General features: G+C 40.8%; 1 protein-coding gene across 1 annotated transcript; it reads left to right on the forward strand.

The window, feature by feature from the left end:
- Window positions 1-717: 717 nt before the first annotated feature.
- On the forward strand, window positions 718-27,062 carry VIRMA (vir like m6A methyltransferase associated). The gene is made up of 24 exons (XM_075415845.1): window positions 718-801; window positions 3,594-3,709; window positions 3,958-4,044; window positions 4,442-4,490; window positions 5,106-5,274; window positions 6,196-6,318; window positions 6,718-7,050; window positions 7,789-8,941; window positions 9,905-10,396; window positions 11,139-11,293; window positions 12,705-12,787; window positions 13,219-13,312; window positions 13,449-13,993; window positions 14,532-14,767; window positions 15,531-15,783; window positions 16,943-17,160; window positions 18,189-18,321; window positions 18,915-19,067; window positions 20,939-21,099; window positions 21,354-21,450; window positions 22,518-22,684; window positions 22,846-23,177; window positions 24,023-24,166; window positions 24,630-27,062. The coding sequence occupies exons 1-24, from the start codon at window positions 739-741 to the stop codon at window positions 24,785-24,787; spliced, it is 5,514 nt and encodes a 1,837-aa protein (XP_075271960.1). The 5' UTR covers window positions 718-738; the 3' UTR covers window positions 24,788-27,062.
- The last annotated feature ends 853 nt before the right edge of the window (window positions 27,063-27,915 follow it).

Below are 27,915 nucleotides of genomic sequence, written 5' to 3' on the forward strand. Positions count from 1 at the left end.
GCTATTACAGATGAAGAGCTTGTACACAAAACTTGTGTGACCGCGCCGCTGCTTGCGTAAGATCAGTTCCAGGTCGACTCGGGCTTCACGACGTCTCTGCTGCACGTACAACCCAGTTGCCGTTGCAGAAGGGCACTGGACGCTGACCATCAGGAGCTGCGGAGAGGCTGCAGGGAACTGTTCCACACGCACCGCAGAGAAGCGACAATTTCTGACAGCTGAAAAGGGTTGGTTTTACACGCGGGAAGGCCGCGAGGGAAATTTCTCAAGCAGGACCGAGTTCAGCCAGCGTTGAGCCGGAGAGAAACCTCGTGAGACCGAGCAGAAGCAGGGCTTGGAACGGACTGCAGCGGTGCACACCGAGCTGGGCCTCCGGGGAGCGGGGAACACCCGCGCCCCCTCCCGCCGGCCCGCAGCTCTCCCGCGCAGCCCCCAGCGGGCGGCGAGCCCGGCCTCCCCGCACCTCTCCCGGGCCGCGGAGCGGTGGGTCTGCAGCCCGGGCCCGCCGGCAGCCCCGCGCCGCAGGCCGCGGCCGTGGCTCCCGCCGGCCCCGCCTCAGCCTCCCCTCACGGCGCTGAGGGCGTCAGGCCCCGCGCGGGCGGAGCAACGGCCACCTCCCTTCGCGCCGCGCCGCAGCCCCGCCCCGTGGCCGCAGCCCCGCCCCGTGGCCGGGCACGGGGGCGGCCCGGAAGCGCTGGCGCTGGCGCCCGGAAGCCCTTCCCCCTCGGCCGAGCCAAGATGGCGGTGGACACCGCAACGGAGCTGCTGTTTTTGGATACGTTCAAGCACCAGAGCGCGGAGGTAACGCGGCGGGAGCGTTGGGGACGCTGCTCCCCTTCTCTCCCTTCTTCCTAGCTGCTGCCGGCGCCTCCCCGGGCCGCGGTGGCCGCGGGGCAGGGAGCGGCGCTGGGGTGAGCGGGGCTGGGGTAGGCCGCGGCGGTGGCCCTAGCCGCAGCGGGCGGGCAGGAGGGAGCAGGCCCCGGCCAGGTGCCCGCCGAGGGAGGGAGGGAGGGAGGGAGGGAGGTGTCTCCGTCTCCTCCCCGCCTTGCACCCGAGGCCTGGCTGGGGCCGCGGCGCCGGACCCCGCGGTGCGGCCGGGCCGGCGCCGCCCTGGCAGGGCAGCGGGCAGGGGCTGAGGGAGGATCAGAGGTAGCAGGGGCAGCGGCTGGCGGCGAACGGGGAGGGTAAAGCTGGTTGGAGAGGTGCGGAAGGGAGGAAGTCGGGCAGAGGGCCGTACCCAGCCGCTTCGGAGAGACCAAACATTTTTCTGTAGTTGATGACGAGGGAAGGGGATTTGTGTGCAGCCTGCGTGCATCGTGAGGAGAAGGAGCATTTCAAGCTCCCTTCAGCAGTGGGAGCCCCTACAAACGTCGTGCTTCGAGGCTGTCAGGATCCTGAGCACCCTCGGAGCTGTTTGTGTTGTAGCGGGTTTGCCCGAGGGCCTGTGTTGTTCAGGGTGGAAGATGGGGACTGTGAGGGGGAAAACGTAAGGTGTCATTTGACGCTAGAAGAATGCTGTGTTCATGGAGAGGTGTTAGGGAAAGAAAATGAAGTATTTTGAGCTGATGCTGCAGTTAAAAACAAATGGGAAGCTATTCTGCAGTCCTTTCTAGCTCCCAGGATCAAGGAGACCCACATATAGTTTTAATTCTACTGTTTAAGACAGTATTGGGCAGGAAATGCTACTCGCTGCTGTTCCCCTGTGTAGGAAACACTGGCCACTCTACTTCCTCTCCAGGACAGTAGGTTCTCTTATTGAATGTTTTTAACCGTGTATAATATTTTCTGGCACTTTCATTCTTGCCAATGACATTTTCCAAACCTGAACCACACTGAATTTTCATTAAAGAAAAAAACCAAAATATTTTTTACATGTTGCAGGAAAGACTTCTGTATGTTACAGTAATCCTGCAGCTAAATGGGTTGTGAGTCTTGCCTTGGAACTTGCAGTTCTTGAAAAGTACTGCTGAGTTTTCCAGTAAAATTATTTATTTGGCTTAGCTATGCAGTTTAATGTGTTGAGCAGTTCTGATGTAGTTGGTGTTTTTTTTTTCTGTTTTGGAGGGAAAGCAGACTGGATTCACTTGCCATGCTGATGACATCGATGCATGGCTGTCAGGGCATAGTCCCATATCATTTAAGCAGGAATTGGTCTGCCTTTGAGCAGTGCTGCTAGGGACTCGGCCTCCTCACCAGCACCCCTTCCTCCAGGAATCGGAGTCTCCCACGTGACACGTATACCTTTTTTAAAGGGAAAGCAAAGAGCCCCACAGCCCTCACTCCTCGCAGGCTGCAGCCGCCCCGCTGGTGTTGATAAAGCTCCCTGGCGTAGCGGGGTGCCTGTTGTTCTGCCGTCTTGCTTGTAATACGTCAGCCCTTAGGGCAAGGTGTGTTTGTGTGCTAAAGGGCACGTGCATGGATTTCTTATTAGATGACAGTGATGTGTGCCCGAAAGAGCACGCTTAAAGGTTGTTCTTAAAACTTTATGTGTGACTATTTTTTTGTTTATTAGTTTTCTACAAATCTTGGTACTTTATTGCCTTATGCTGGTAGTTTTGGGGTTTCTTTTGCTTTCTGATTTTGATGAAAGTTATATGACTTTTGACTGCAGATTGCTTTGTTTTTTAGTTATATTGGTAGACAGTTGTTTGGTTTTGTTTGGTGTTTTATTTTTCTTTTTTGCTAATGCAGTCTTTGCTAATCCAATTTGCTAACTGGAAACATTCAGTGAGAAATGTGATTCTGAATTTCTGTTCAAGAAAGTTTTTATATGCTGACAGTTGGACATACTGTTGTTCTGTGTTTACTATTTTGTGAGTGTATAGATGATAGAGATGATGTATAATTATAATAAGACCTAATGTAGTGAATCTAGTGAGAAGAGACTTTCAGCATTAATTTGGTGGCTGCTACAGTGGGGAAGTCCCTGTGACTTTATGATTACTTCCTGGTTTGCTCAAACATCTTCTAGCAGTGCGGAAGCATAACGTTTCTTCATGCTTGCTATTTCTGTGCTGTAAACAGAAATGTTATTTGCAAAAGGTTTTCAGATGATGTTGAAAAATTGGAGAAATAAGCATCGTACGAAATTTTTGTACGGCTCTAGCAAAACATAGTATCATTATTATTTCTAATATTACATTTGAAATACAACTTTTGCTAGTGTGTAAAATGAAAAGACACTTTTTTTCTTTAGTTATAAACTTGATCAAAAGTTTGCAAAGTTTTAAGTATATAAAAAGATAGAAGGGAGCTATATACTTAAATTTTCTTTAATAATTTAAGTTCCAGTTTTTACGCTTGCCAGCATACATTCTGTTAGAGAAAAACTTGTTGCAGTTGAAGAGATTCTTGCAAATAAAGGGAACTAATGATGTAAATAAATCAGTAACACTTTCTATGAAAAAGTGTTAAATACAGGAAAAGTGCCAGAAGGAAAAAAAATATTTTAGTTTAATTGTGTTTAACATATTACAGAAATGAATTTTGTAATTACTAGGACTACAACCTTAATTTGGTTAGTAAAGAGTATGAGTACATGATGTTGTTTCCATTTTACATTTCTTAAACTTTCTTTATTCTTTGTTTTGTAGCAAAGTACCAATATAGATGTAGTTCGTTTTCCATGTGTGGTTTACATAAATGAAGTACGTGTCATTCCTCCAGGAGTGAGAGCTCACACAAGTTTGCCTGACAATAGGGCTTACGGGTAAGTGAGAGATACTAGGTGTCTGATTCAGGAACACCTTCCTGTTATTTTTGTTCTTGGAACATTTATATCTCAATAGAACCTGCTATATAAAAAGGTAAAATACATTTGTGTGTCTGCTGAACTGGCAGAATTCTTTTGGGGAATTATTTAAACAGTGTAATTTGAAGTTTTTGTTCCCTCATTCGTCCTACTTACTCTGATAAGGAGCTCGAAGGGTTGAATTTTTACTTTTGTTCTGTTTCCAGAGAGACATCCCCACATACATTTCAACTGGACTTGTTTTTCAACAATGTCAGCAAGCCAAGTGCCCCTGTTTTTGATAGGCTGGGCAGGTGAGTACTTGCATGACCTCATTATCTATGTTGTCTTTCTGAGAATTTTTTAGTGCAGAAAACACACAATAGATAAATCAGTATCTCCAATGATTTTCATATTTGGTCTGGTTTTTGCTAGTTTGTGTGCTTACCCTTTTCCTCCAATCTGTGTGGGGAGGACAGAGGTTCATGTTTAAAAGAAGAGAAGATTCTGTTGAATTGTTGAATGTGCAGAGTCGATATATATTAATGAAAAGTATTTGATAGAAATAAGTGAATTTGCACTCTTGTTTTTAAGAGCATGTATTTGTTCAGTGTTTTATTATTGTCTTATGTGTTTAGTACTGCTGTGTTTTATATCTGCATATCGTGCTTTCTATTGGTGGGAAATAACTTAGTAAATTTTACTTCACAGCCTCGAGTACGATGAAAACACTTCAATTATTTTCAGACCCAATGCAAAGGTAATGCAATGTGATTTAAACCTCCTCTTCTTTCCTACATATGTCATTTAGTATAAATGTGGTTGTGTGTGGTGCGTTAGCACTGTGTAGAGCGTTTATTGTGTAGGATCTCCTTCTAAAACCTCCCGGTAGTTCAGATACTCATTACTTTAGATTCTGCGTCTTTAATGTCAAGCAATCAAATCTTCTACAACTCATGCCAGTTCCTGTGGAGATTACCAGAACTATCGACTGCTTATGAGCAAAGAGGAGTCAGAACGTTGTGATTGCAGGCCACAGCTAAGCACTTCATTTTCAATCCTGTTTGAGTTTATTTCATTCCATTCAGATCAGTGTTTGTGTGGCCCATGGTAATGTTTTATTTCATTAATAGGCTGCAGTAGATTAGGCAATATATTGCAAGGAATTGAATGCTTTTAGAGAAAGATTGTTTGTTGCAATGATTGATCTATTTAAAGTTTTCTCAGTTTTCAAAATGTGGGGTAAAGAGATACTTTAATGTTTGGTTCTCCTTTGTTGCTTTTATGCAGATACTGATACAGTGATACTAAAATAACTTTTCTGAATTTGTCTTGTGTTGTTTTTAAGTGTTTTTTCTTTTTTTTAAAAAAACAGGTCAACACGGATGGGTTGGTTCTAAGAGGGTGGTACAACTGTCTGACTTTGGCAATATATGGCTCAGTTGACAGGGTGATAAGTCATGAGAGAGAGTCGCCTCCTCCACCCCCACCTCCGCCACCACCTCCCCAGCAACAGCCTGGTTTGAAGAGAAACCCGAAACATGGTAAGCCTTGTGAGAAGACATACTTTTTTTTTTTTTTTTTTAAATCAACATAGTATCACATCTGAAAAAAGATCCAATTCTTTCAAATATTAGATTTCAGTGGCTTTATTTTTCTGAGTTCATATATTTGTCCTTTAATTTTGTATTTTCTTTTAGATTTATGTTGAATGGTTTTAAGTAGATTCTTATCTAGTGCTTTTTTTCAGTGGGTTACTTGATCTATTGCTAATTACTTAGCATGGTCAAAATGCAGTTTAATTTGTGTGAAATCCATTAAAATTTATATGATTGAAATCTCAAAGTGATGAGAATAGTACTAAAATCATATAAAGAAAATTTTTGGTCATAATTAACTTTCCTTTTGTGACTTGTATATAAAATACATTAAAGAAGAGTGTTTTCTGTGCGTGGGTGTTAGAATGGCCATGAATAGAATCCATGATGAAGTTTCTGCTTCAAGTTTAGTGTTAGATTTAAAATTAGAACCGTCTTGTTCAAGGTACAGCTGTTGGGCTGCCAAGTTTGAATACTCTGTGTAGTCAAACACAGTTGTAAACTGTAAAAAACAGTTGATTAAAATGTAAACTTTTTTTAAAGTAACTCAGATATTATTGGTGGAGTTACAATACTGCCAGTGTCAAAGCAAAAAATGGCAATTACCCTTGTTAATTTTAACCCAGTATTACATTAAAGAAAAACATCACTAGTGTTAATAAGCGTGCTTGTTGGTGTAGTTCTTGCTTACATCAAAAGTGACTGCAGAAAACTGCGTCACGTACTACAGATGGGGAATACAGATTAAACAACAGATGGGAAATGAAGGTGTTCCCTAGTCAAAAGTAGCACTGAAAAACTAGTATTTCCTGCGTTTATTCCTGTGATTCCATTAAGTGCAAGTTTTTGTTTTCACAATAAATGCAGTTGATGGAGAGAAAGAAGACCAGTTCAACGGCAGCCCTCCAAGACCACAACCTAGGGGACCAAGGACACCTCCAGGCCCCCCTCCTCCTGATGATGATGAAGATGAACCTATGCCAGTGTCAGGTAGAATGAGGACAAACTGTGTTTTATGTGCTGCACATCAGTACCTAGTGGAGGCAGAATTCTGTGTTCCAGCCTGTGAGGTTTCCTGTCTGCTGTTGCTCCTGCTGGACAGGTTCATTTTTAGGAAAGCGGTTTGAAAGAAAATGTTGGCTGTATTAAGTTGTATCAATTTAAAGGTTAGTAGGTTTGAGAATATCAGCTGTTGACCAATACACTGCTTGAACATGCTGCTCATATTTTATATAAATGTTCTGTTGACTCTGGTATTCACTGTCCTTCTCCTTCATCCTTCTAGCAAGTTCTCTGGTCTCTGTATGGGTTAAAAGTGCCAAGAACTGTTTACGTATTTCTTTGTATTCTTAGTGAACCGAGTGATTGTTGCTTTATCTACATTTTTAGTGGTTGGGGAAAAAGAAGATGATGTGGACCGTAGAGAGGATTACTTTGAGCCCATTTCTCCTGATCGAACATCCATTCATCAAGAAAGCCAGTATTCTGATGATGGAGAAGTAGAGGAAGATCAACCAGAAGAAGGAGAAGATGAAGATGATGTGGATGTTGAGGAGGAGGATGAGGATGAGGAGGAGGAGGAGGAGGATGAGGAGGAGGAGGAGGATGACGATGATGATGATGATGATGAGAATACAGTAGAAAGTATTGCTGATGAAGAAGAGGAAGAGGAGGAGGAAGATGAAGATGAAGAAGAGGGTGAAGAGGAGGAAGAAGGTGAAGGTAAGTGAAGTTGTAAAAAGTTAAGGAAAAAAAATCAGGCTTGTGAAATTTTGATGGCAGTATCGTTATGATGACTGGGTGTGAAGAGAACTGGATTTCTTTCCTTTGGTCGTTGCACCCTTGCCTGCCTTATTTACGGTTCTGATGTCTTGAGAACAGTATTTTGCTGTGGAATATTTATTCCTCGATAGTAAATCTTCCTGATACTTTCCGTAAATAGAGGAAAATAGATACAGCTTTTATAGGTGGGAATGAACATTCGATCTTCTTATCCGTTTTGTTTAAAAATTTAGGAAAGTGGCGAAAGAAACTATTTCTTAATTAAAAATCAAATAAAGTTGTTGATATTATAATGTCAGTGGTCATCTTCTTGTATTACTTAAAGTTGCCACCCACGCCTATGTAAAATTTCAGGCTAGAAGTTTTATGATAGATGCAATCATAGGAAGAAAATTGGACAATAGTATTTTAGTACCTGGTTGTACCCTAGTTAAACTTTTTTGCTTTATGCTTGCTGTTAAATATCTCCATTATTACATTAAGAAAGTCTGTCAGCTGGGGCTTTCACTTATATGTGGAGAGAGAAAGCTTTCTGTATGTTAGTGTATGATTGTTCTCTAACCAGTAATATTCGTATTAAATAAATGATTCATTTTTCTTTTGAGCAGGTTCTCAGCAGTTATGAACTGGTTTATCCGTGATAGATTTTATCTTCCAACTGAATCTTTTTCTTTTTAGGAGATGATGGATATGAGCAGATTTCAAGTGATGAAGATGGAATTGCTGATCTGGAACGTGAAACATTTAAGTATCCAAGCTTTGATATTGAATATACTCCTGAGGATCTGGCATCTGTGCCTCCTGTGACATATGAACCTTTTGAAAGGGAGCTTGGACCTCTTTTATACTTCAGCTGCCCTTACAAGACTATATTTGAAAATGAAGTTGGCAAAATAAAGGACCAAGACCCAGAAAAAGAAAATTCCGGGGCAGTGGAAGCCTCACTTAAATTAACCGAACTCTTGGAATTATATCAAGAGGAAAGGGGTGCAAAGTGGGTCACTGCCTTAGAAGAAGTTCCGAGTTTGATAGTAAAAGGATTGAGCTACCTGCAGGTGAAAGACACAAAGCAAGACCATATTACCCAGCTAGTAGACTGGACCCTGCAGGCTTTAAACCTTCAGGTAGCTCTCAAACAGCCCATTGCTTTGAATGTCCGACAGCTCAAAGCTGGGACAAAACTGGTATCGTCGTTAGGAGAATGCGGGACTCAAGGAATAACGGCACTCTTGCAGGCAGGAGTTATTAATGTGTTATTTGAACTGTTGTTTGCAGATCATGTATCATCCTCCCTGAAACTTAATGCTTTTAAAGCTTTGGATAGTGTTATTAGTATGACTGAGGGAATGGAAATGTTTCTAAGGGGTGGCGTAGATGTACATGAAAAAAGTGGTTATCAGAAACTCCTGGAACTCATACTGTTGGATCAGACTGTGAGAGTAGTAACTGCTGGTTCAGCGATTCTCCAGAAATGTCACTTCTATGAGATTCTGTCAGATATTAAAAAGGTGGTTGATCAGTTAGCAGAGAACACTCCTTCTCTTCCTAATCACACGGAGACAGAACAGGACCAGGACTTGGCAGGACTTGAAAGAACCAACCAAGAATATGAGAATGATGTGGAGGCTTCTATGGACATGGATCATCTTTTGGAGTCTTCTAATGTAAGCGAAGGAGAGATAGAAAAACTCGTTAGTCTTCTCGAAGAAATCTTCCATTTGATGGAAACTGCTCCTCACACAATGATTCAGCCACCTGTGAAATCTTTCCCAACCATGGCACGCATTACAGGCCCTCCAGAAAGGGATGATCCTTACCCTGTCCTGTTTAGGTATGGCAATTGCAAGTTTGTTTTTCAGAGTGTATTTCATCCAGCTTGATAGAGATATTTCTTAGGGATGATGTTGCTGACTAACGCTTTTCTAGATGTTTTACTTTGTACTTCATTGGAGGATTCTGGATTGTGCTTATACAGTCTGAGAAAGTTTGAAGTTTGGTCGTTAATGTACCTGTCATTTTGTTGGCTTTCAATCAAGCTAACATGGATATAACAAGAAGTTAACCGCTTGTTATTAACTGGTACTGTGCTAGCACATCAGTCGCATTCGTAGATCTGGTCAGTTGTGCTAGGTGCTGCACAAGCACATATTTGAAAATTGTTACAGATCTAGAGCGTTTTCCCTTTGTCATTTTGGAATGCATCTGTGCGGATGGTACAACAAGCCCGGAATCCCTCTGCCTGTATGCCACGCAGGCAAAGTACGAGCCAGCCCTGGTTAGAAGTCGTGCAGTTGTGTCGGCGTAGGTCACCGTTTCACAGCACGGGCAGAGGAGCTGAGCCCTGTCTGCCTTCAGCCATTCAAAGGATCCTGTGGGTTATTTCTCTCTTAGCAACTTTCTGTCTAGAAAGTATTTCTTTAAACGCTAGCAGGTTTCTCTGAGGCAGTGGTTTGGGTCATGGCTGAATGTAAGTATCTACATGCAGAGAGATACAGCAAATTAAATAAAATATAAAGTGTTATTTTGTTTGTAGATAAGGTGAGGTTTTTTTGGTTATGGGGATTTTTGGAGATGAGAACTTTGTATTTAGTGATTTATTTCCTGTAAATATTATAGCAATTATGTTTTGTAAGATTAAGGTTTTGTACTACTTCATAATCGGTTACTATTTCTCATAGTCCACAGAGCAATAAGTACGGAAGCTGGGAGCCGTGTAACTTCACATAATGTTATTATTCAGTGTTGACAGATGATTGTAATATTACTGATTATTTTCCTGTTAATTTTTTGTCAGATATCTTCATAGTCACCATTTCTTGGAATGCATTACGTTGCTACTGTCTATTCCGGTGACAGGCGCACACCCAGGTGTGCTTCAAGCTATACGAGATATCTTGCGTTTCCTGGCACAGTCACAGAAGGGTCTTCTTTTCTTTATCTCCGAGTACGAAGCAACGAACTTGCTGATTAGAGCACTTTGTCAGTTTTCTGATCCGGATCAAGAGGAGGGTCTCCAGTCAGATGGTGCCAATGAGGATACTTTTGCCTTGTGGCTCCTGCATTCGACACAGACGTTACAGTGCATTTCAGAATTATTCTGCCACTTTCAGCGGTGCACCGCCAGCGAGGAGACTGACCATTCAGATCTGCTGGGAACACTTCACAACCTTTACTTGATTACCTTTAACCCGGTGGGAAGATCTGCTGTGGCTCATGTATTCAGTCTGGAGAAAAATCTCCAAAGTCTTATTACTTTAATGGAGTACTATTCCAAAGAAGCTTTAGGGTAATTTATGCATTTATTTATAACCATTAGGCTTTTACATTTTAAAAATATCTATCTTTTATAAATAATTCAGTAAATCTAAAATATTATTTTCTTTTAGATCATTATGTTTTTGTTTATAAACAAAACAACTTTTAAGTAGAAGAACGTAATAGAAAATCAGGCCTGTCATTTGTAATCAAGTACTTAATACCCAGAATCGGTGTAGGTCATCCACAAAGGTGCTGTAATATAGATCAGACTTTTGGGTATGTGGAAAAGTCAGTAAGTAGGCAGTTCTCATTCAAGCGTAAGTTTTCACTGTGAAACAAGCAAAAGATTTGACCAGGGAAGCTGGACTCTGCACACTTCTCTGGGGTGAGAATCTCTCTTTAAGTTCCTGTAAGTGTTAAAAACAGTTGTCATTTTCTCTGGACCCGCAGTTTTACTACTTTAGGTAGCAGTGCTTTTAAAACAAGATTTGTAAAACAGACAAAGTTACGGAAGAAGATTTGTGTGCTCCTTGACTTGCTATCATCTTTTGTGTATACTGAAATAGGAAGTCAATGTAAAAGAAAACTTTCACTTTTCAAAAAGCATAGGGGAAAATTGAGGTTTTTTTGGTTGATAATTATATGGGGCAATCCTTGGTGAAGGTAAAAGTTCTGTAGGTAGGTTTTTTTTAGGGGTCAAAGAATGAAAATCTAACAGATATCCAGTTGTATTAGCTGAGATCTGAAGAAAATCCTTATTGTTGTTTCAGGGACTCGAAGTCTAAGAAGTCAGTTGCTTATAATTATGCCTGCATCCTTGTTTTGCTGGTGGTTCAATCTTCCAGTGATGTCCAGATGCTGGAACAGCACTCTGGGCCTTTGCTGAAGCTTTGTAAAGCAGACGAAAATAACACCAAATTGCAAGGTACAGTATGTGTCATTATCAACTGAATTGTTTGAATGTATAGAAGAAAGCTTTTATATGTGGGTAATTGGTGCTTCAGATCATCTGGTTTGGTGAATGTGTATAACGAAATTCCTTTTCCAGCTGCATCTGATTAGTTGAGTCACTGAGATAATGTGTAATTTTTTTTTCTGTTAATGAGACTTAAATAGGAAATTCTTTATAGTTAAACTATTTATCAAGTAATATTAGCTACCATGAATTCTGGATAATTACAGGAAGTTTGAAATTATTTCTGTGTTGAAAATAGGACAGCAACATTTAGTTAAAATGGACTAACTAGTCAGTGATCTGACTCTTATTTTTGGTGTTCTCTTTAGTGACGTAGCCTTATAGGATCTTTATATACTAATAAATAATCCTGGGACTGTTTTCTGACACCTAGGCCAACTGGCATAGAATAGTCCATGTTACTCTGTTACTGAATCTTTTGATCTCCAAACTGTGTCTCTGTGATCCCTGGCTTCTTGCAGATCAGGCTTAGGTCATTTGGAAGCAGCCTGCTGGGGGCTTCCCGACACCTGAACGTTGAAATTCTGATGTCTAGAGTTGTGCTCTGCACGGCTTAACTGGCTCGTCTAGACATACCAATAATTTCTTCCAAAACTTAAATGCACTGAAAGAAATCAGAATTCTTCCAAGTTGTAGTTTATTTCCCTCCTGTGCCATGTTTTTATTTCTTTTATCTTCACCTGATCATCAGACAGTTTCATGAGAAGTGGGGCTAGCTTATTAAACCGAATCGTGAAATCAGTCAAAGGATAGTTGTCAGTTCATATCCAGTCAACCTTTGAGCCTTCACATTCTGTTCAATATTTTCAGCAACAATGGGTTTTAGAACTTTAAATCTTTTGTCCCCCAAAATTGGGACTGTTGGGTTATTCTGGACTAAGAGAGAGACTGTTAATAAGGACTTCCAGAGTGAATATGTGGTGCAGAGATCGGCTCCATTTGGGCATGTAATAGGAGTTTTGTGTTCAGTTTGTAATAGCCTGTTACGTACGTTAAGGGGAATGTGCTTTGGTCCATGTTCTTGATGGCACTTTCTTTAGCTGACAGTGGGACCCTTAGTGTCTTTTATGAAATACGTTTAATTACAAATAATGCAGATAATAAGATGAATATTATTTGTTTGGGTTGACTTGAGCAAAATTTTGTCTGTGCGTGTGAGGTGTATTGGCTGTTCTGAAGTCTTATGTTTGTTGATGCTTTTCAGCTGGCTGCAGCTGCAATGTGCGCCTCACAAGTTTCACACTTGGGCTTAGTACCTGTTGTGTAAATTGAGTACATTTTTATTGGAAAAGAGTTTAATGTTCATAAATGCACTGACAAGTTATTTGATTAACTCTGTCTCTTTCTTTCCCCCCTGCAGAGCTCAGCAAGTGGCTTGAACCTTTGAAAAATCTTAGATTTGAAATAAATTGTATTCCAAATCTCATTGAATATATCAAACAGGTTAGTAAAATACAGATAGATGCTATCTTTTAGTTGTGCTCTCTAAGCTTAGGCCTTTTGTACTTTGATATGTACTAACATATGTTATTTAAAAATGCATACTATTATCCAAAACAGATGCTTTTGTTAAAGCTTATGATCTAGGCCAGTTCTTGCTCTCATTTATACTTATTGAAACAAAATCTAAGGTAATTACATGATGCAAAGATCCAACTATTTAAATCTTTTAGCTTGCCATAACATCACAACGCAAATGCTGACCTTCCTTTTTTACTTCTGCTGTATTTGTGACTGCTTTCCAAAAGGTGGAATAACTGAACTTAAATTTTGTGGAACACTTACAGTAACTAAATACAGAATTTGAATACTGCACTAGTAATGTGCTTGTTGTAAAGTGCCTCCTTGTAAAATATTTTTTTCCCTCCTTCAAGAATATTGACAGTTTGATGACCCCAGATGGAGTTGGTCTTCCTACTGCACTTCGTGTTCTTTGTCATGTTGCATGTCCACCGCCGCTGGTAGAAGGTATGGTTGATATATTTGTACTGCTTAACATAGAAGTCTTAGTTTTCTGAGCCTTCTACTTAAACATGTCTAAAGTGTAGCTGTGGTTGCCCAGGAGAAATTAGACATACAGAAATGTCATTTCTTTTACATATAGGTCAACAGAAAGACCTTAAATGGAATCTTGCAGTTATTCAACTCTTCTCTTCTGAGGGGATGGACACCTTCATCCGGGTATTACAGAAGCTGAACAGCATACTTATTCAGCCTTGGCGACTCCATGTCAACATGGGCACCACACTTCACAGAGTTACTACTATTTCAATGGCCCGCTGTACGCTTACTCTCCTGAAAACAATGCTAACGGAACTCCTGAGGGGCGGATCTTTTGAATTCAAAGACATGCGTGTTCCATCAGCGCTTGTTTCTTTGCACATGCTCCTGTGTTCTATTCCTCTCTCAGGCCGCTTAGATAGCGATGAACAAAAAATTCAGAATGACATTGTTGATATCTTACTGACTTTTACACAAGGTGTTAACGAAAAACTTACCATTTCGGAAGAAACGTTGGCGAACAATACTTGGTCTTTAATGCTGAAGGAAGTTCTCTCTTCAATTCTGAGAATTCCTGAAGGCTTTTTCTCTGGACTTATACTGCTTTCAGAATTGTTGCCTCTTCCACTGCCCATGCAGACGACTCAGGTATAATTCAGATTTATTTAGTTTTGGAAGAATTTTTGTGGTTGTAGAAAAAATAGATATGTGAAGGGATGAATTAAAGTTTCTGTGAAGCATTTATGTTCATGTAGATCCTTTTCTTTTTCATCAGAAACAAAATTATTATTATGTGGACCATCTTTTAAAATTATCAATCGTATGTTGTTTTTTTGTCCCTTGTGAAATTATCTAAACTGCCATTTGACTAATTAAATGGTTGGCTATGAAGCCTTTGGAATGAACCATCAGTGCCAAACTCTTCATATATTAAGGCTCTCCTTTCTTTTGGCATGGATCTTGAGTTTGTGGTCTTCAGTAAGTAAGCATGAAAGGTGTGTGTGACAACCCACGAAGGAATACCTAATTTGCTGGAATTGTGCCCTGTTATTCAGTGATAATAATGCAGGTGGCATTCCGTGGTTTTGATGAGGACAGTATTAGTCTTTGTTTATATCTTGTGATAGAATTCAAGTTTTATGGTAAAAGTTAAAAGGAAAATCCTCCTGTCCTTCTGTTCCTGTAGGTAATTGAACCACATGATATTTCAGTGGCACTGAACACCAGGAAGCTGTGGAGTATGCATCTGCATGTTCAGGCCAAGCTGATACAAGAGATCGTGCGATCTTTCTCCGGTTCATCCTGCCAGCCCATTCAGCATATGTTGAGACGTATTTGTGTGCAGTTGTGTGACTTGGCCTCACCTACTGCTCTTCTCATCATGAGGACTGTATTGGATCTGATTGTAGAAGACCTACAAAGGTATCTCTGTTTTCTGTTGCAAAGATTTCTTTAGTGAACTGTTAAATTCACCTTGGTTCTGTGCAGATTTAGCAGGAGGAAAACACTTTCAGAAATACTACTTATCTACTATGAACTGAATGAATTCTTAGTCCAGTGCTACGTACTGTGTCCTGATGACGCTTAATGTTGCCAAGGAACCAACTCGTACTTTTAAGTTTTGATGTAGACAGTTTCACATTGTATGTTTTTGGTAAGTGTTTTATGAAGATTTTCTGCAGGCTGACCCTACAAAGCGTTATCTCGCCTGTGAAGTCCTTGTAAAGGACCTATTAGATACAAATAAGAGAATTAGGCCAGTAAAGTTTGCTATACTAGGATTTGCATACTAGCAGGAAAATGTGTAGATGTTTAATCTGGCGGAAGTTAAATGCTACAAATTCAGGGCATTTTGAAACAATGAGTACTGTTTATTTAAAAGCATAATTACCCACATAGAATTAGATAGTGTTTGTATGGAAGCGTATTTATCCGTGTACAGTTAGATGCCCTGTAGTATATTAAATGCATAGTAGATTAATTAATTTATGATGCAACCAGAAGTCATTTAGTGAAAGCTGAACAGTTTTCAAAAAGTACATGAAACTGTAAGTGTAACTGTGTAAACTAAGTGTTTTTTTAAAAATGCAGAATTATCACTCCTATAATGGTAGTTTTTTATAGTTTTTAGATCACTTTAAAACAGCTTTTCCTACATATTCAAAGTGCATTAATATCCTTTCAGCAACATGGAAGATAAGGAGAAACAGTACACTGGACAGACCACTCGATTGCTTGCTTTATTGGACGCCCTGGCTTCACATAAAGCTTGTAAATTGGCTATTTTGCATCTGATCAATGGAACTGCTAAAGGTGATGAAAAGTATGCAGAGGTTTTTCAGGAGCTCTTGGCTTTGATGCGATCGGCTGGGGACAATGTCACTCATCAGCAGTGCTCTGAATATGTTACTTCCCTTTTGCAGTCCCTCTGTGATCAGGTATCTACTATATTTAATGCATAATGTGTGTTCATCACTGTAGGAGACAAATAAAATGAGGTCATTTCTTAGGTGCCTGCTTTTTTCCAAAAGAAAAAAAAAAACGATGAACACTGTTAAAACACAGAAAGAAAAAATGTGTATGTTGGCTGTTTTGGCAGACTTGCTGTTGTGTTGCTCTTGAATGTAAATCCTTTTATTTTATGGTATCCCTTTTGCATTATGTGTACTATGCTGGTAGCTCATCAGAGACCGAAAACGAATGGCACAAAGATTGATTATTGCCTCAGCTGAGAGGGGGATGTCATTTCTCTGTACGGGCCACCAGCAAAACTTGAATTGTCACTGGTCACCTTTTACCTGGTTGAATAAATATGTATCTCTTAGCTGTCTGACTGAAACCTCTTAAAAATATATTCCAAATTTAAAGATATATATGATATGCTGCTATCATAAAACTCCACCATTTTAAAAAAAAAAAGCCTAAGTTACTAGAGCAAAGTAAGGAATGTTATCTGAAAACTGATTCGTAGACTAGTCCTGGTAGTTTCTCATTAGTTGCGTGCACAGATTTGCATGTCATTATTTGCCTTACTAGTTGCATGTATTTGTTTGCTTTAGTGCTTACCCACTTAGACAAAAGACATTTGGGTCAGTAGCGATTAATCAGTCATTTGCACATAATCAAGAGCTCTTTGCCCATACAAATTCATTGTGAAAGTCAGGCTTGTTTTGTTTCATGTCAAATGTGGAGGAGGCAGTAGAACTTAAACCTCTTCAGTGGTGCCTGCGGCCTCTGAATTTTGATGAATGTTTTGAGATTAAGGCACAGTTTGACTACCCAGGCAAGAAACTGTGTGCAAGTGTAAGATACTGTCCAGTGACTGCTTGGCTTTTAGTTGTGGCTCTGCTATCGCTTTTCACCCTTTGAAGCTTTTGTTTTTGAAAATGAGTGATGGTTTGTAACCCTTAACAGAACCGCTTTTGAAAAGATACACTGGATTAGTACTGCGCTGCTCAGTAGTAACTGTGAAAGAGTGGAGTAAGATGATAAAGCGGTAGTGAAAGAACCTAATGTTTCTGACTTAATGTACGGTTTATACTTATTGTTGGTATATAGAATGCATTTTTTACTGTGTATAATAATCACTTTTTATAGGATATTGCACTCATTTTGCCAAGTTCATCAGAAGGCTCTGTCTCCGAATCAGAGCAGCTTTCCAACTCCTTACCAAGCAAAGAGCTGATGCCCTTAATTTGTGACTGTCTGATGGAAACGTTAACGAATTCAGAGAGCAGTTACAGTTGTCTGCTGACATGTATCCGAACAATGATGTTCCTTACAGAGCATGACTATGGCTTCTATCACTTAAAGAGGTATAGTATTTTAAAGTATCTCTGACAACTTAGAATTATTTTAAAACTACTGCAATGTGAAATCACTTCCTACTCATCTAGTAGGAAATGTGAGGGTAAGGCACTCGAGCTTTCACTTCTCTTTGGGACTTCAGTGTTTTGCTCTGTGTTTTGGTCTTCCTTCACTGGAGATTTTACCTCTGAATCATTTCTGCAGTGTGCACACAGGAGCACTTTCTTTCAAGAAATAAACAAAGCATTGAAAAAACTCCAGGCAGTTAAGGCATTTGAAATTAAATTTATTTTTTTTTTTAACTACTTATGTGGACTCGACTCCTTTTTGAGCAGAATATATACATGCATTGGACAGTATTGTGTTGTTTTGACGCTTCATTCCGCTGAAGGTGAGGTGCAGAGAGGCAAGATGTTTGTGAGGTTCCCAAAGAGAAAAAGGTGGTACCTGGATGGACCCCTGTCAATACTGGGTTGTTCAAAACACTTTTGTAAGCCCTGCTACAGAACTGCGCTGCTCAGACTGCAAGCAGCTATACAAACAGCACATGAAAACCAAGCAGGTGAAAGATGCTGTTGTTTCTATGATCCCACGTGTCTAGCTGTCAGCTTCAGTGCATTGATGATGACCTTGCTGGCTTGTTTCTGCAGTTAGGCATCATGGGATGCAGTGAAATTGTAACAGCAAGCATGATCCTGCTTTATACATGAGGCCCTTGTGCAAGCAAATATTTCTGTACTTCTGTCCCTTTCCCGCCAAAGGTTGACATTTAATTTCTTGCAGTTGTAGAGGTATTGCTCTGGTACGTGTGGCTGTGTGTGTGCAGTCTGAAACACCCGCAGACAGCACTGGTGAGAACAGGAGTCTAGCACAGAGAAAAGAATGAAGCTCCAGCTCTGTAATCAAAACTCAGCTGGATAGTTACAAAATTTAACAAATTTATTTTGCATATGTGTTTTCTTATAACAAGTTACAGTGGAATGTTAACAATGTATGCACTAATAAAGTATTTTCTCTCTTTTCTTTATAAAAACAGCTCTCTAAGAAAACACAGCAGTGCTTTGTACACGGTATTAAAGCGAGTAATAACTAGTTTCAGCAAAGACACAGGTGAACTGGCCTCTTCCTTTTTGGATTTTATGCGACAGATTCTCAACTCTGATACGCTGGTAAGTGAAGATGTGTTGAATACTTCGACAAACACGGCTGCGTCTCTCTGAAATCTGCGGTGTGAGACATGTTCAGGAATGATTGTTTCAGAAAGCAGCTGACTATGCAGATTGCTGTGTAAGGCCTTCCATCACTAGTGTTAGTGCCATCTTTAGTTTTTAATGAAGTCTGTGAAGCTGGGCAGAATATATGTTTAGTAAGTAAGAGGGTTTTTCAGTAGGAAGAACGGCGTATTGATTCATACTGATTTCTGAAGTGAATGGCATGCTATTGTGTGCAGGTTTGAGGTTCATTCCATCCTGTTAGAGTTGCTGTATTAACATGTAGTATAGAAAGGAATTGAAAATATTTGTTACTTTTGTGACACAAAGCTCAGCTTATATAGGAAAGGATTGCATTCATCTTTATGCTGCATCTCAACTTGCCTATTGAAGTGTACTTTATTAAAATATTTTGTATAATATGTTTTTAAACCAAGAGATTATTCTTGTTTTGCTAGATTTGTTCTACTGTACGTTTGAATTCTAAGCGATTTGCAGTCCAGAAGTATAGCAAGTATTTATGTGTACTTCTCACCTGTCAAATATTTCAGGGATGTTGTGGAGATGATGGAAGCCTTATGGAAGCAGATGGATCTCATCCCGGCAGAACACTGGGTTTAACTACTGCAGAGTTAAAACATCTCCTGCAGAGCAAAGAAGAAACCCCGGAAAACCTGCTGCTTGATCTGGAGAAACATGTTATGGTAAAGGAACTTAAATAATCAAGTTGATGTGATCAAGTTGATGTTGCAGTCTTGTATCTGAACGTGTTTTTAAACCAATGTAGGCTGTCCCTCCTGGACGAGGAGGGTGTGTGATTGTGTGGCATACCTTGCAGAATTGGCAATAGCTGTTGCCACTGTTTCAATACTGATGTCCAGAATCCCCTGTTTTGATGCAGGATGGATTCGGACTTCATTGTTTGTATTGTGGTAGTGGTAAGGAGTTGCGGGTAGGGTTGGGACCCTTGGTGCTGAGAGTATTTGCACAGCATAAGAGCACAGGCAGTTAACTGTTTGATGAAGGGCAGTGAATGCATACAACAGAGCGCGCTGGATAGTGGTGAGCAGATTGTTAATGTAACAGGCAGCAGAAACCACTGCTTAGCAGTGGCTTGATGTTACTGGATACCAGTAACGAGTGGAATACCCAGCAGTCAATACTGGGGCTGATATTGTTGGATGTTTTCACCAGAGACCTGAATGATGGACACATCTTCAGCGAATTTGTGGATGACAGTTAGCTGGGGAAGTGGCTAAGGTGACAAACGGCAAAGCCTCAATCCAGAGGGACCTCAATTAACTTTTTAGGGTTGGTTTAGCAGAAAGCTTATGTGGGTTGTTAGGAAAAATGCAAAGTTCTGCAGTGAGAGCAGGATAACCTGATGCCTTAATGCAGGCTGGGCTGAAAAGGGCCAGGTGGTTATGGCAGATGTTAGGTTGAACATGGGCCAGAAGTGCATGGCCACGTCAGCAAATCAAGAGACCTTTCTGTCTTCCCTCCACAGGATGCTGGTGAGCTCTCGTGTCGAGTGCTGCGTTTGCCATTGGCCAGCTTTTCCCTCTCGCCAGTTCTAGAGAGATCTAGGGAGACTGAAGCGGGTTCTACCAAGGTGGTCAGGGACCTAGGGCACACTTGCTGTGGAGAGGGGATGAGGAAGCTGGGCTTGTTCAGGCTGTTGAAGAGAGCTAAGGAGCTATCTCCTAGCTGCTTACAGCTGTTGGGGGGATAGTAACAAAGGTGACATAATCAATCTCTTCTTGGTAACTCCAGGTGATAAAACAAGGGGCAGTGGCCCGAGATTGTGGCTTCAGAGGTCCAGGCTGACATCAGGAAAATACCCAAAATTCTAACCAAGAGAGGAGAGTGGCACTGGAACAGGTTGCTCAGTGGCTGTGATTTTTTTAGATGTGGCTAGATAAAGTTATGGCTGATCTATCTGGCTTTCATGATAGTCCTGCTTCAAGCAGGGGTGGGTGTTGGACTTGAGGACATGCAGAACTCCATACATCCAGCATCTCTGTGATTCTAATTGCAGACCCAATTCTGATATTCACATCTCGTCCTGCATAATTGATGGCAGCTGTGCAGTAAGTGGATGGCTAATTTGGAAGAGTCCATACAACAGCTGCTTCACAACCTGTTGGTTATACAGATGCCTTTCCAGTGCTGTACTCCCTCCCGTCCCTTCCCCGGCTGCCTACCTCTGTGGTAAAAGATTAAAAGCTACAACTGTGCTTAAGGAGAAGCAGCAGACCCTTAGGACGTTGGAGTGCTCTAGCAGAGAGCTTGTTAACTAAAACCTGGGGTGATGTCATCTGCGGGGTTATGTTACGGAGGTTACTGTGTCAACTGGAGGCGAAGACCAGAACGTGCATGTGGTTACATGGTTTGTTTTATGGCATACTGAGGAGCTCTCTGCTGTTGTTTGTGTACTTACGTGTCTTAGTTTCACCATTTCTGAAGACTGAAGACTCCCCTCCCCCTTTTTTTGTTGTGTTTTTTTTTGTTAACAAAAGCATATTTCCTTCTCTTAAGAGGGGAAAAAATTCTGATTTGTGATGTGTTGACTTAGGATCGTTCTAAGGAAGACGATGGCCTTGAATCCTTACTGGACAACATCGTTGGAGTGAGGCAGATGTTGGAATCGGCGGGTGATTCTTGTCCGCTGAGTGACCAAGATGTAGAGCCTATTCTTTCTGCACCAGACTCTCTTCAGAATTTGTTTAACAACAGGTAAAATGGTTAAATGTGTGCACATACTACCTGCAGTTTATTTAAGAAAATGCAATAATTTATGCACGAGTACGTTACAAACAGGATCTAAACAGCACTGTTGTCACTACTACTTACTAGTCCCAGTGTATTTAATTTCATGCAGGCATCAAGGGTAAGGCAGCAGCACTCACCCCTGGTCCTGTAATGCCGCGTATGCTTGCAGTTGGTTGTAGTTCAGAACCAAAGAGGCATTTGGCATTGTTTTGTTGCAGGACTACGTACGTGTTGGCAGACGTGATGGATGACCAGCTGAAGTCTATGTGGTTCTCACCCTTTCAGGCTGAAGAAATAGACACTGATCTGGATATGGTAAAAGGCTCCGTTAACACGACTGAAGTGGATTTAAAAATGAGGGCTAACCTGAGCTAGTAGCATCGGAGATTCATACAGCCAAGTGGTTTGTTTGCCTTGGCTCACCCTTGTAAATGACCCAGATACAGAGGCTGGCATTTGTTCACGGTTGTTACCGACTGCCTTCAGGTTCACTCAGAAGCAGTCATAAATTGGCACCTTCTGCAGTGCTCTAATGCAGGAGTCATCTCCTTTAGTGGAACAGTCGTGGCAGTCCTGACCTGCTTTTGCATTGCTGCTGGGGCTTTTCAGCAGTTTGTGTTAAACACAGACAAGGGACGTGATTTGTTTTCCTCTCCTTCCTTGTCTTCTGTCATTGCAGTAATATCCAAAGAGCCTGATGGCTGCACTCTGCTCTAAAATGTTTTAAATGAATGCTCTGATGTGACATAAGTGGATAAAATGGCAGTAGTAAATAGAAACTATTTGCACACAAACTTTTCATAGTATTTGCACCTCATTTTTGTAATCTAAACTTTAAATGACATTTTGAAAAATACACAATAATGTTCCTATTTTATCCTTTTTTTTAATAAATAAGCAATTGGCAGTATCTTAACTTCTTATGTGAGAAATAATCAGTTTCTGTTGACTTCACTGCCTTCATTCTTTTTTAGTTTTACTCTTTTTTTAATTTACATGCAAAGATACTTGTATTTTAATTTCTTAAGCAAAACTGTTGATTCCTGTGTAAAAGCAGCATTGATAGATTTATAGGACTGTAGCTTAAGCAAAGGAGTGTGCCTCACTGTAGGTCACTTAGTGACAAGACAGGCATTTGTACTTGAAAGCTACGCCCTTGACTTCGTTGAGATTCAGAGCCGTTAAGACAATTTTGCTGCAGCTCCGCTCCTTTTTTTTTGTTATTGCTGCTTTTTGTTTTGAGCCACAATACTGCATTAAAAGGTTGGAGCTTTTTGCTCTAGTAGATGACACTCTAGCTGAGTGTCATCCATCCTGGTGCAGCATGTTTTCTTCGGAAGTGCTGGTAATGCTTGTGATAAAACTAAACTCTCTCATTGCAGGTAAAAGTTGACTTAATTGAACTGTCAGAGAAGGGCTGCAGTGACTTTGACTTGCAAGCTGAATTGGAGAGGTCATTTTTGTCAGAACCATCATCTCCTGGTCGCACAAAAACCACAAAAGGGTTCAAACTTGGCAAGCACAAGCATGAGACCTTCATAACTTCAAGGTAAGATGAGTTTATTGAGTAAAGTGTGTGTTCAACACTGTTTTGTATCTTCTCAAAATGTCAAACATCTTTCAGATTGCTTCTCCAGTATGGAGAATTCCTGACCTTCGGTATGAATAAATTTTTACATTAACTAAATAAACCATGGTTTGTCATGACAGTGGAAAATCTGAGTACATAGAGCCGGCAAAGAGAGCTCATGTTGTGCCGCCACCAAGAGGAAGAGGCAGGGGAGGATTTGGACAAGGCATTCGACCGCATGATATTTTCCGTCAGAGGAAACAGAATACGAGCAGACCACCCTCCATGCACGTGGATGATTTTGTTGCTGCAGAGAGCAAAGAAGTGGTTGCTCCAGATGGGATACCGCCAGCCAAAAGGCCACCGAAAGTGTCACAGAAGATCTCTTCACGTGGTGGGTTCTCAGGGAATCGTGGAGGACGAGGAGCTTTTCACAGTCAGAACAGGTTCTTTACACCACCTGCTTCAAAAGGTATGTTGTTTCCTGTATTAGAATTGGAATAAATGCATGCTAAAAGGCTTCAGTAATACTAACGCAATTTACTGGCAATTGATGATCCCTGGCATGAGATGTTCCTGAAGCAGTGTTGTTGAAATAAGTTGTTTGGCACTAGAAAAGGTTCTCCCGAGTGCTGTGGAATCGAACCAAGGCTGCGGGTTCCTGTGTTCCCTCTCTCTTCCAAGGAGTTAGCTGGTTTCTTTTAGCAACTGTTGGGGTGCTTCAGAGATGCACTCAGAAAAATAAAAAGCCCCCTTTACTGTTTGTGACATAGTAGTTCCAGAAATCCAGTGTCACATCTGGGCTCAAATGAGGCTTTTGAGTCAAAGCCTGGAAGATCCTGAGGAGAGTAAGGTGCGATTATCAGTGAACTGGGAGAGTCTGGCTACAGAGTGTTGAGTGTCTTTCATACAGAGACAAAGCTGCGTTGCTTTCCTTTCCATCCCATAATTAGGGCAAGTCCTTGCACAATAGAAACAGAACGTACTGCTATTTAGTAACATAAATGCTAGGATTTACTTTACCAGAAAACCTGAAAGTGTAGGAGTCTTTATCGTAATACGCTAGATAATGTGAATTCTTTTAAACTTGAGTTCCTGTCTGAAAAAGAGATATTTTTCCCTGATTCTGTGTATAATATGGTAACTCGTAGCCTTTGAGTTAGAATACTGAGGGTATGTTGAAGCAGAGTAGCTTTAACTATTTGAATTATGTAAATGCAATGCTTACCGCCCAGAGTATTGTGATGATTGGCATGGGGATGGGAAAAAAAAGTGATGTTTGCTCAACAGTGCGTGGGTTTTTCTCTCCCTGTCTAGGCAATTACAGTCGTCGTGAAGGCACTCGAGGCTCAAGTTGGAGTGCACAGAGTACGCCCAGGGGAACCTACAATGACAGTAGAGGTGGTCAAAGCAATTTTAACAGGGGCCCACTGCCACCACTGAGACCATTAAGTTCAGCAGGTACATGGTATTCATATGGGCATCGAACTATACAAAATTCCTTGAATTTCATTTTCGCTTTGCAAATGAAACCATGCAAGGATGCTGCAGACACCTTGAAATTCAGCAAATGTTTTAAGCATATATGAACAGTTGTCACTGAGACTGTGTCAAATACATGCTTTCATACGACCTGCCCTGTAACCTGTAAAACTTGCTGAATTGAACGCTTGATCGCAGAATCTTAACTTTGCATTCAGATTTTTGCAATTCAGTTGTCTTCGTACCTACATGGTAATTATAGAGCCAGTCAAAGCAAAAAACGCTTGCCTAAAAGAAAAGTGAAAATTAAAAGGAGAAAACAGACCCTGTTTGTGTCTCATCTTGTTTTTGTTTCTTATGCTTTCACAGCAGCTGCCACGCCTAGGGCTTTTTTTTTTTTTTTTTTTTTTTTCCAACTGAGTATACTTTTCTTTGCTTTAAGGCTACCGACCGAGTCCTCGCGATCGTGCTTCCAGAGGCCGGGGAGGAATTGGACCGTCTTGGACAAGTGCTAATAGTAGTAGCAGTGGTGGCTCAAGAGGAAAGTTTGTTAGTGGAGGCAGTGGAAGAGGTCGTCATGTACGTTCTTTCACACGATAAAATGAGACCTAACAGAACAGCCCAACCGTGTGGACTTCTGTGAAGATGACAAAGGAAGCAGCGGCACTAAAGGACCAATTCAGAGTTACTGGTATCTGGAGGACACCAAGAGAATATTTTTGTCTGAAGAAAAGTTTTTGTTTGATACAAGACTTGAAATTTCAATAAAATGCAAGACTTTTTGTGTACAATTGTAAATTTTTTGTTCCTTTTCAAAGAATGTTTTCATTTTTTTGTGGACTTCAGTAGACAATACTCAGTAAAGAACCTCTTTGAGTTAAGACTTGAAGGACTTCTAAAATATTTGTTGTGCCAAAAGAAAGGTACAGGTGTTTTGTGTGACTTATTACTGCAAGAAATTTAAAAAAAAAAAAGGCAACTTTAGTTTTTTCTCTCAGGTTTAGAGCCTTTAGCCTTTTCTTTTTTCCTTTTTTCACCAGTCTGAGTTAGTAATGAATGAGATCCATCTGACAGCAGTTGGAAGTAGCAGGTGATAAGAAGATTGGCTGAAACTAATTCATCTGTGAAAGAATACAAATGTAAATGTAATTTATGTAGATTTTGTTGTACATCTTTGGTGATGTGATTAGACACATAAATAAGATCCCACACCTGGTAAAGTTGGTAGAAAAACTGTCACTGATTTCAGGGAGAGCAAGATAACATTTGAGCATTTATTTATGTTACCCCTCCAGCTCATGCCCGAGGAGCACAAGGGTTACTTCACTGGAAAGCAGAGTATGCCTTCCAGGTAAAAGGCAGGACAGCCGTAGCCCTGGAGAGCCTGGAGCTGATCAGTTGCCTGCCTCTCTGCTGCCTCCCGTCGCGGAGGAGAGGGCATACAGACAGAGGTATAAACTGAACAGCCACGCAGTGAGTCAGTAATACTGAACCTTCCCTTTGAATAGATGGTTTGGATTTTTGTTTCTCTCATTAGCCTGAGGTAGAGCGCAAGAAGAAAAAGTTTGAGAAGTAGGAGTTCATAAAGAAATGTTACCCCTAGATTCACCTCTAAATTTGTTTTCATATTAAATTCGGTGATTGAAGTAAACTTTTTACGTGTTTGCATTCCTTTGGGCTCTGTGGGATTTCATAGAATTAACCGATTCTCACTACCCTGTCATTGCATTTCTGGACGGAGTGAGGAGCGGTAGATTTTTCTACAGGCCACATACAGTTGTTACCAATGAGCTCCACTGTCAGACTCAGCTGAGCTACATTTCCACTTATGCTTTGGTTTCTTGACATTAGGAAAGTGCTGTACAGAGCTCTTCGTCTACTATAAAAAGGCCTAGTTGTAACGTTGTTTTACATAATCTTAACTTACTTTGAACAGCTCGTCTGCCTAGAATCATAAACTTTACCACCCTATGTTAAGTGTTTCTACAGTATGATAATACTTTGGATTTTTTTTTTTTTTTTTTTTAGCTTTTTTACTGCCTGGCTGTAGGTTTTTATTTGAAGCACAGATGGCCCCTATTATGTGTATGTTCTCTGTGTGGAGATTCTGGGAGTGTTCCACTGTTTGGGAGGTGATTATTTTGCACAAAGTTAATTGACATAACCTATGAAATAGTAAACTTGTATTAATTGACCGGGTGCCATTAAAGGGAATAGTATCGCTTCACAAAGGTGTGCGTTTTACCATTGTTTTAAAGTAATATGAACAAAGATTTGGACTGGAAGCCAAACAGTTTTCTGAATGGTAAAATAACAGGAAGATGTAATTTTGCTAATAATACAATTGTAATGACTAAAATGGGTGGAGCTCTCGGGCATTACAGGTATTAATGCTATATTTTTAAGGAGCACTGCATAAATATTTTTAAATCTGACTAGCTCCTTTAGACCATGTGTTTAAGGTTGTTTTATTTTTTTAGAAACTTTACTGTGTTGGAAACTAGCAGGGATATGAATTTGTTTTGTGTCAGGGAATTTGAAATGAAAAATAAGTGTCAAGCATGGCAAAAATAGGTAAATGTTCAGTACTGGTGCTTGAAAGTTTAGAATATGTGGAATGTCACATTAGTCATTTTCAAATTAGGAGGAAATAAAGGGTTGGTTAAATTGTTTCATGTATGGAAGCTCTATAAATTTAGTTAAACTTGAAAAAGAAGTGCATGTCTTATCATGTTTTTTGTTTGTGTTTTTTTTAATTAATTTAGTCCTGTGACCCCTCAATGCAAAGTGGTTCGTTTCTTGGATAAATTCAACTTGAAATAATGCTGTTTAAAATTTGGAGTTACTTGGTTCACTCTCTTAAACTGGATTCCTACTATGAGTAAATAACACTTTAAGCATTAAATTTGGCTTTTCATACTCTGCCCAAAAAGAAATTTTCAAGTGCTGTTTCCTTACGGGAGAACCAGAACGCTGGAAATCAGCATACTGTGTTATGAATCATACACTGACCTGATAAGCAAAGCCTTGGGGAGGATGGAGTGGGGCATAACAGACCCCCAGTGCAATACCGCTCTCCCTCCTAACAATGTGCGACTGTAAGAAAAGGAGAGGATCTGAAAGGCTGCACCTCTGGCGAAATGTGTAAGAATTGCCTTGGTCCAGGGACTGGCCTCGTTAACAGACAGAAAAATGCATAGTTTGTGTATGGGACAAGTTTAATGCACTTTTTGTTTTACTTCCAAAATCTTTACCAGCTGTGGAGTCTTTATTACTCCATGCTGGCTGAAGGCCAGATGCAGATGGATGGGTGTCAGCAGATAAACAGGTTATCTGCAAGCTGCTGTGCTGCTCTCTGTAGCTGCGCTGTGCAAGTTTTCAGCCTTTTTCCCCTGCTGCGTAACTCCTTCTGTCACGTAAAAGAATATGCTCGAGACAGTTACTGCCAAGTGCTGCAGGCAGCGAATTCATGTTCTGGAGTGCCCCGTGTCCAGATGGGCCATGTTTAATTGCAGGCCTAGACTGCATTTTCCTGTTCCTACACATTCACATCCCACATGGGCTCCCTGCAGTGGATGGGGAAAACCTGTATTAGGGAGGAGATTCCCTTTAGTTGACAGACAGTGATTTTTGGTTTTTTTTCTGTTCTTGCCAGTTTATTATCCTGCTGTCTGTGCAGGACTGGACTGTCATTCTCTTGTAGTTTGGGAGTTTTCAGCTTTTGCTAG

This window comes from Opisthocomus hoazin, chromosome 3 (assembly GCF_030867145.1).
Source record: "Opisthocomus hoazin isolate bOpiHoa1 chromosome 3, bOpiHoa1.hap1, whole genome shotgun sequence".
NCBI lineage: Eukaryota > Metazoa > Chordata > Aves > Opisthocomiformes > Opisthocomidae > Opisthocomus > Opisthocomus hoazin.

Bases quoted from the DNA above. Each gene is read 5' to 3' on its own strand.
- VIRMA (XM_075415845.1), top strand. From the start codon at position 739: ATGGCGGTGGACACCGCAACGGAGCTGCTGTTTTTGGATACGTTCAAG. The intron at 12,788-13,218 runs GTTAGTAAAATA...CCCTCCTTCAAG, and splicing joins TCATTGAATATATCAAACAG to AATATTGACAGTTTGATGAC. The intron at 13,313-13,448 runs GTATGGTTGATA...TTTTACATATAG, and splicing joins TCCACCGCCGCTGGTAGAAG to GTCAACAGAAAGACCTTAAA.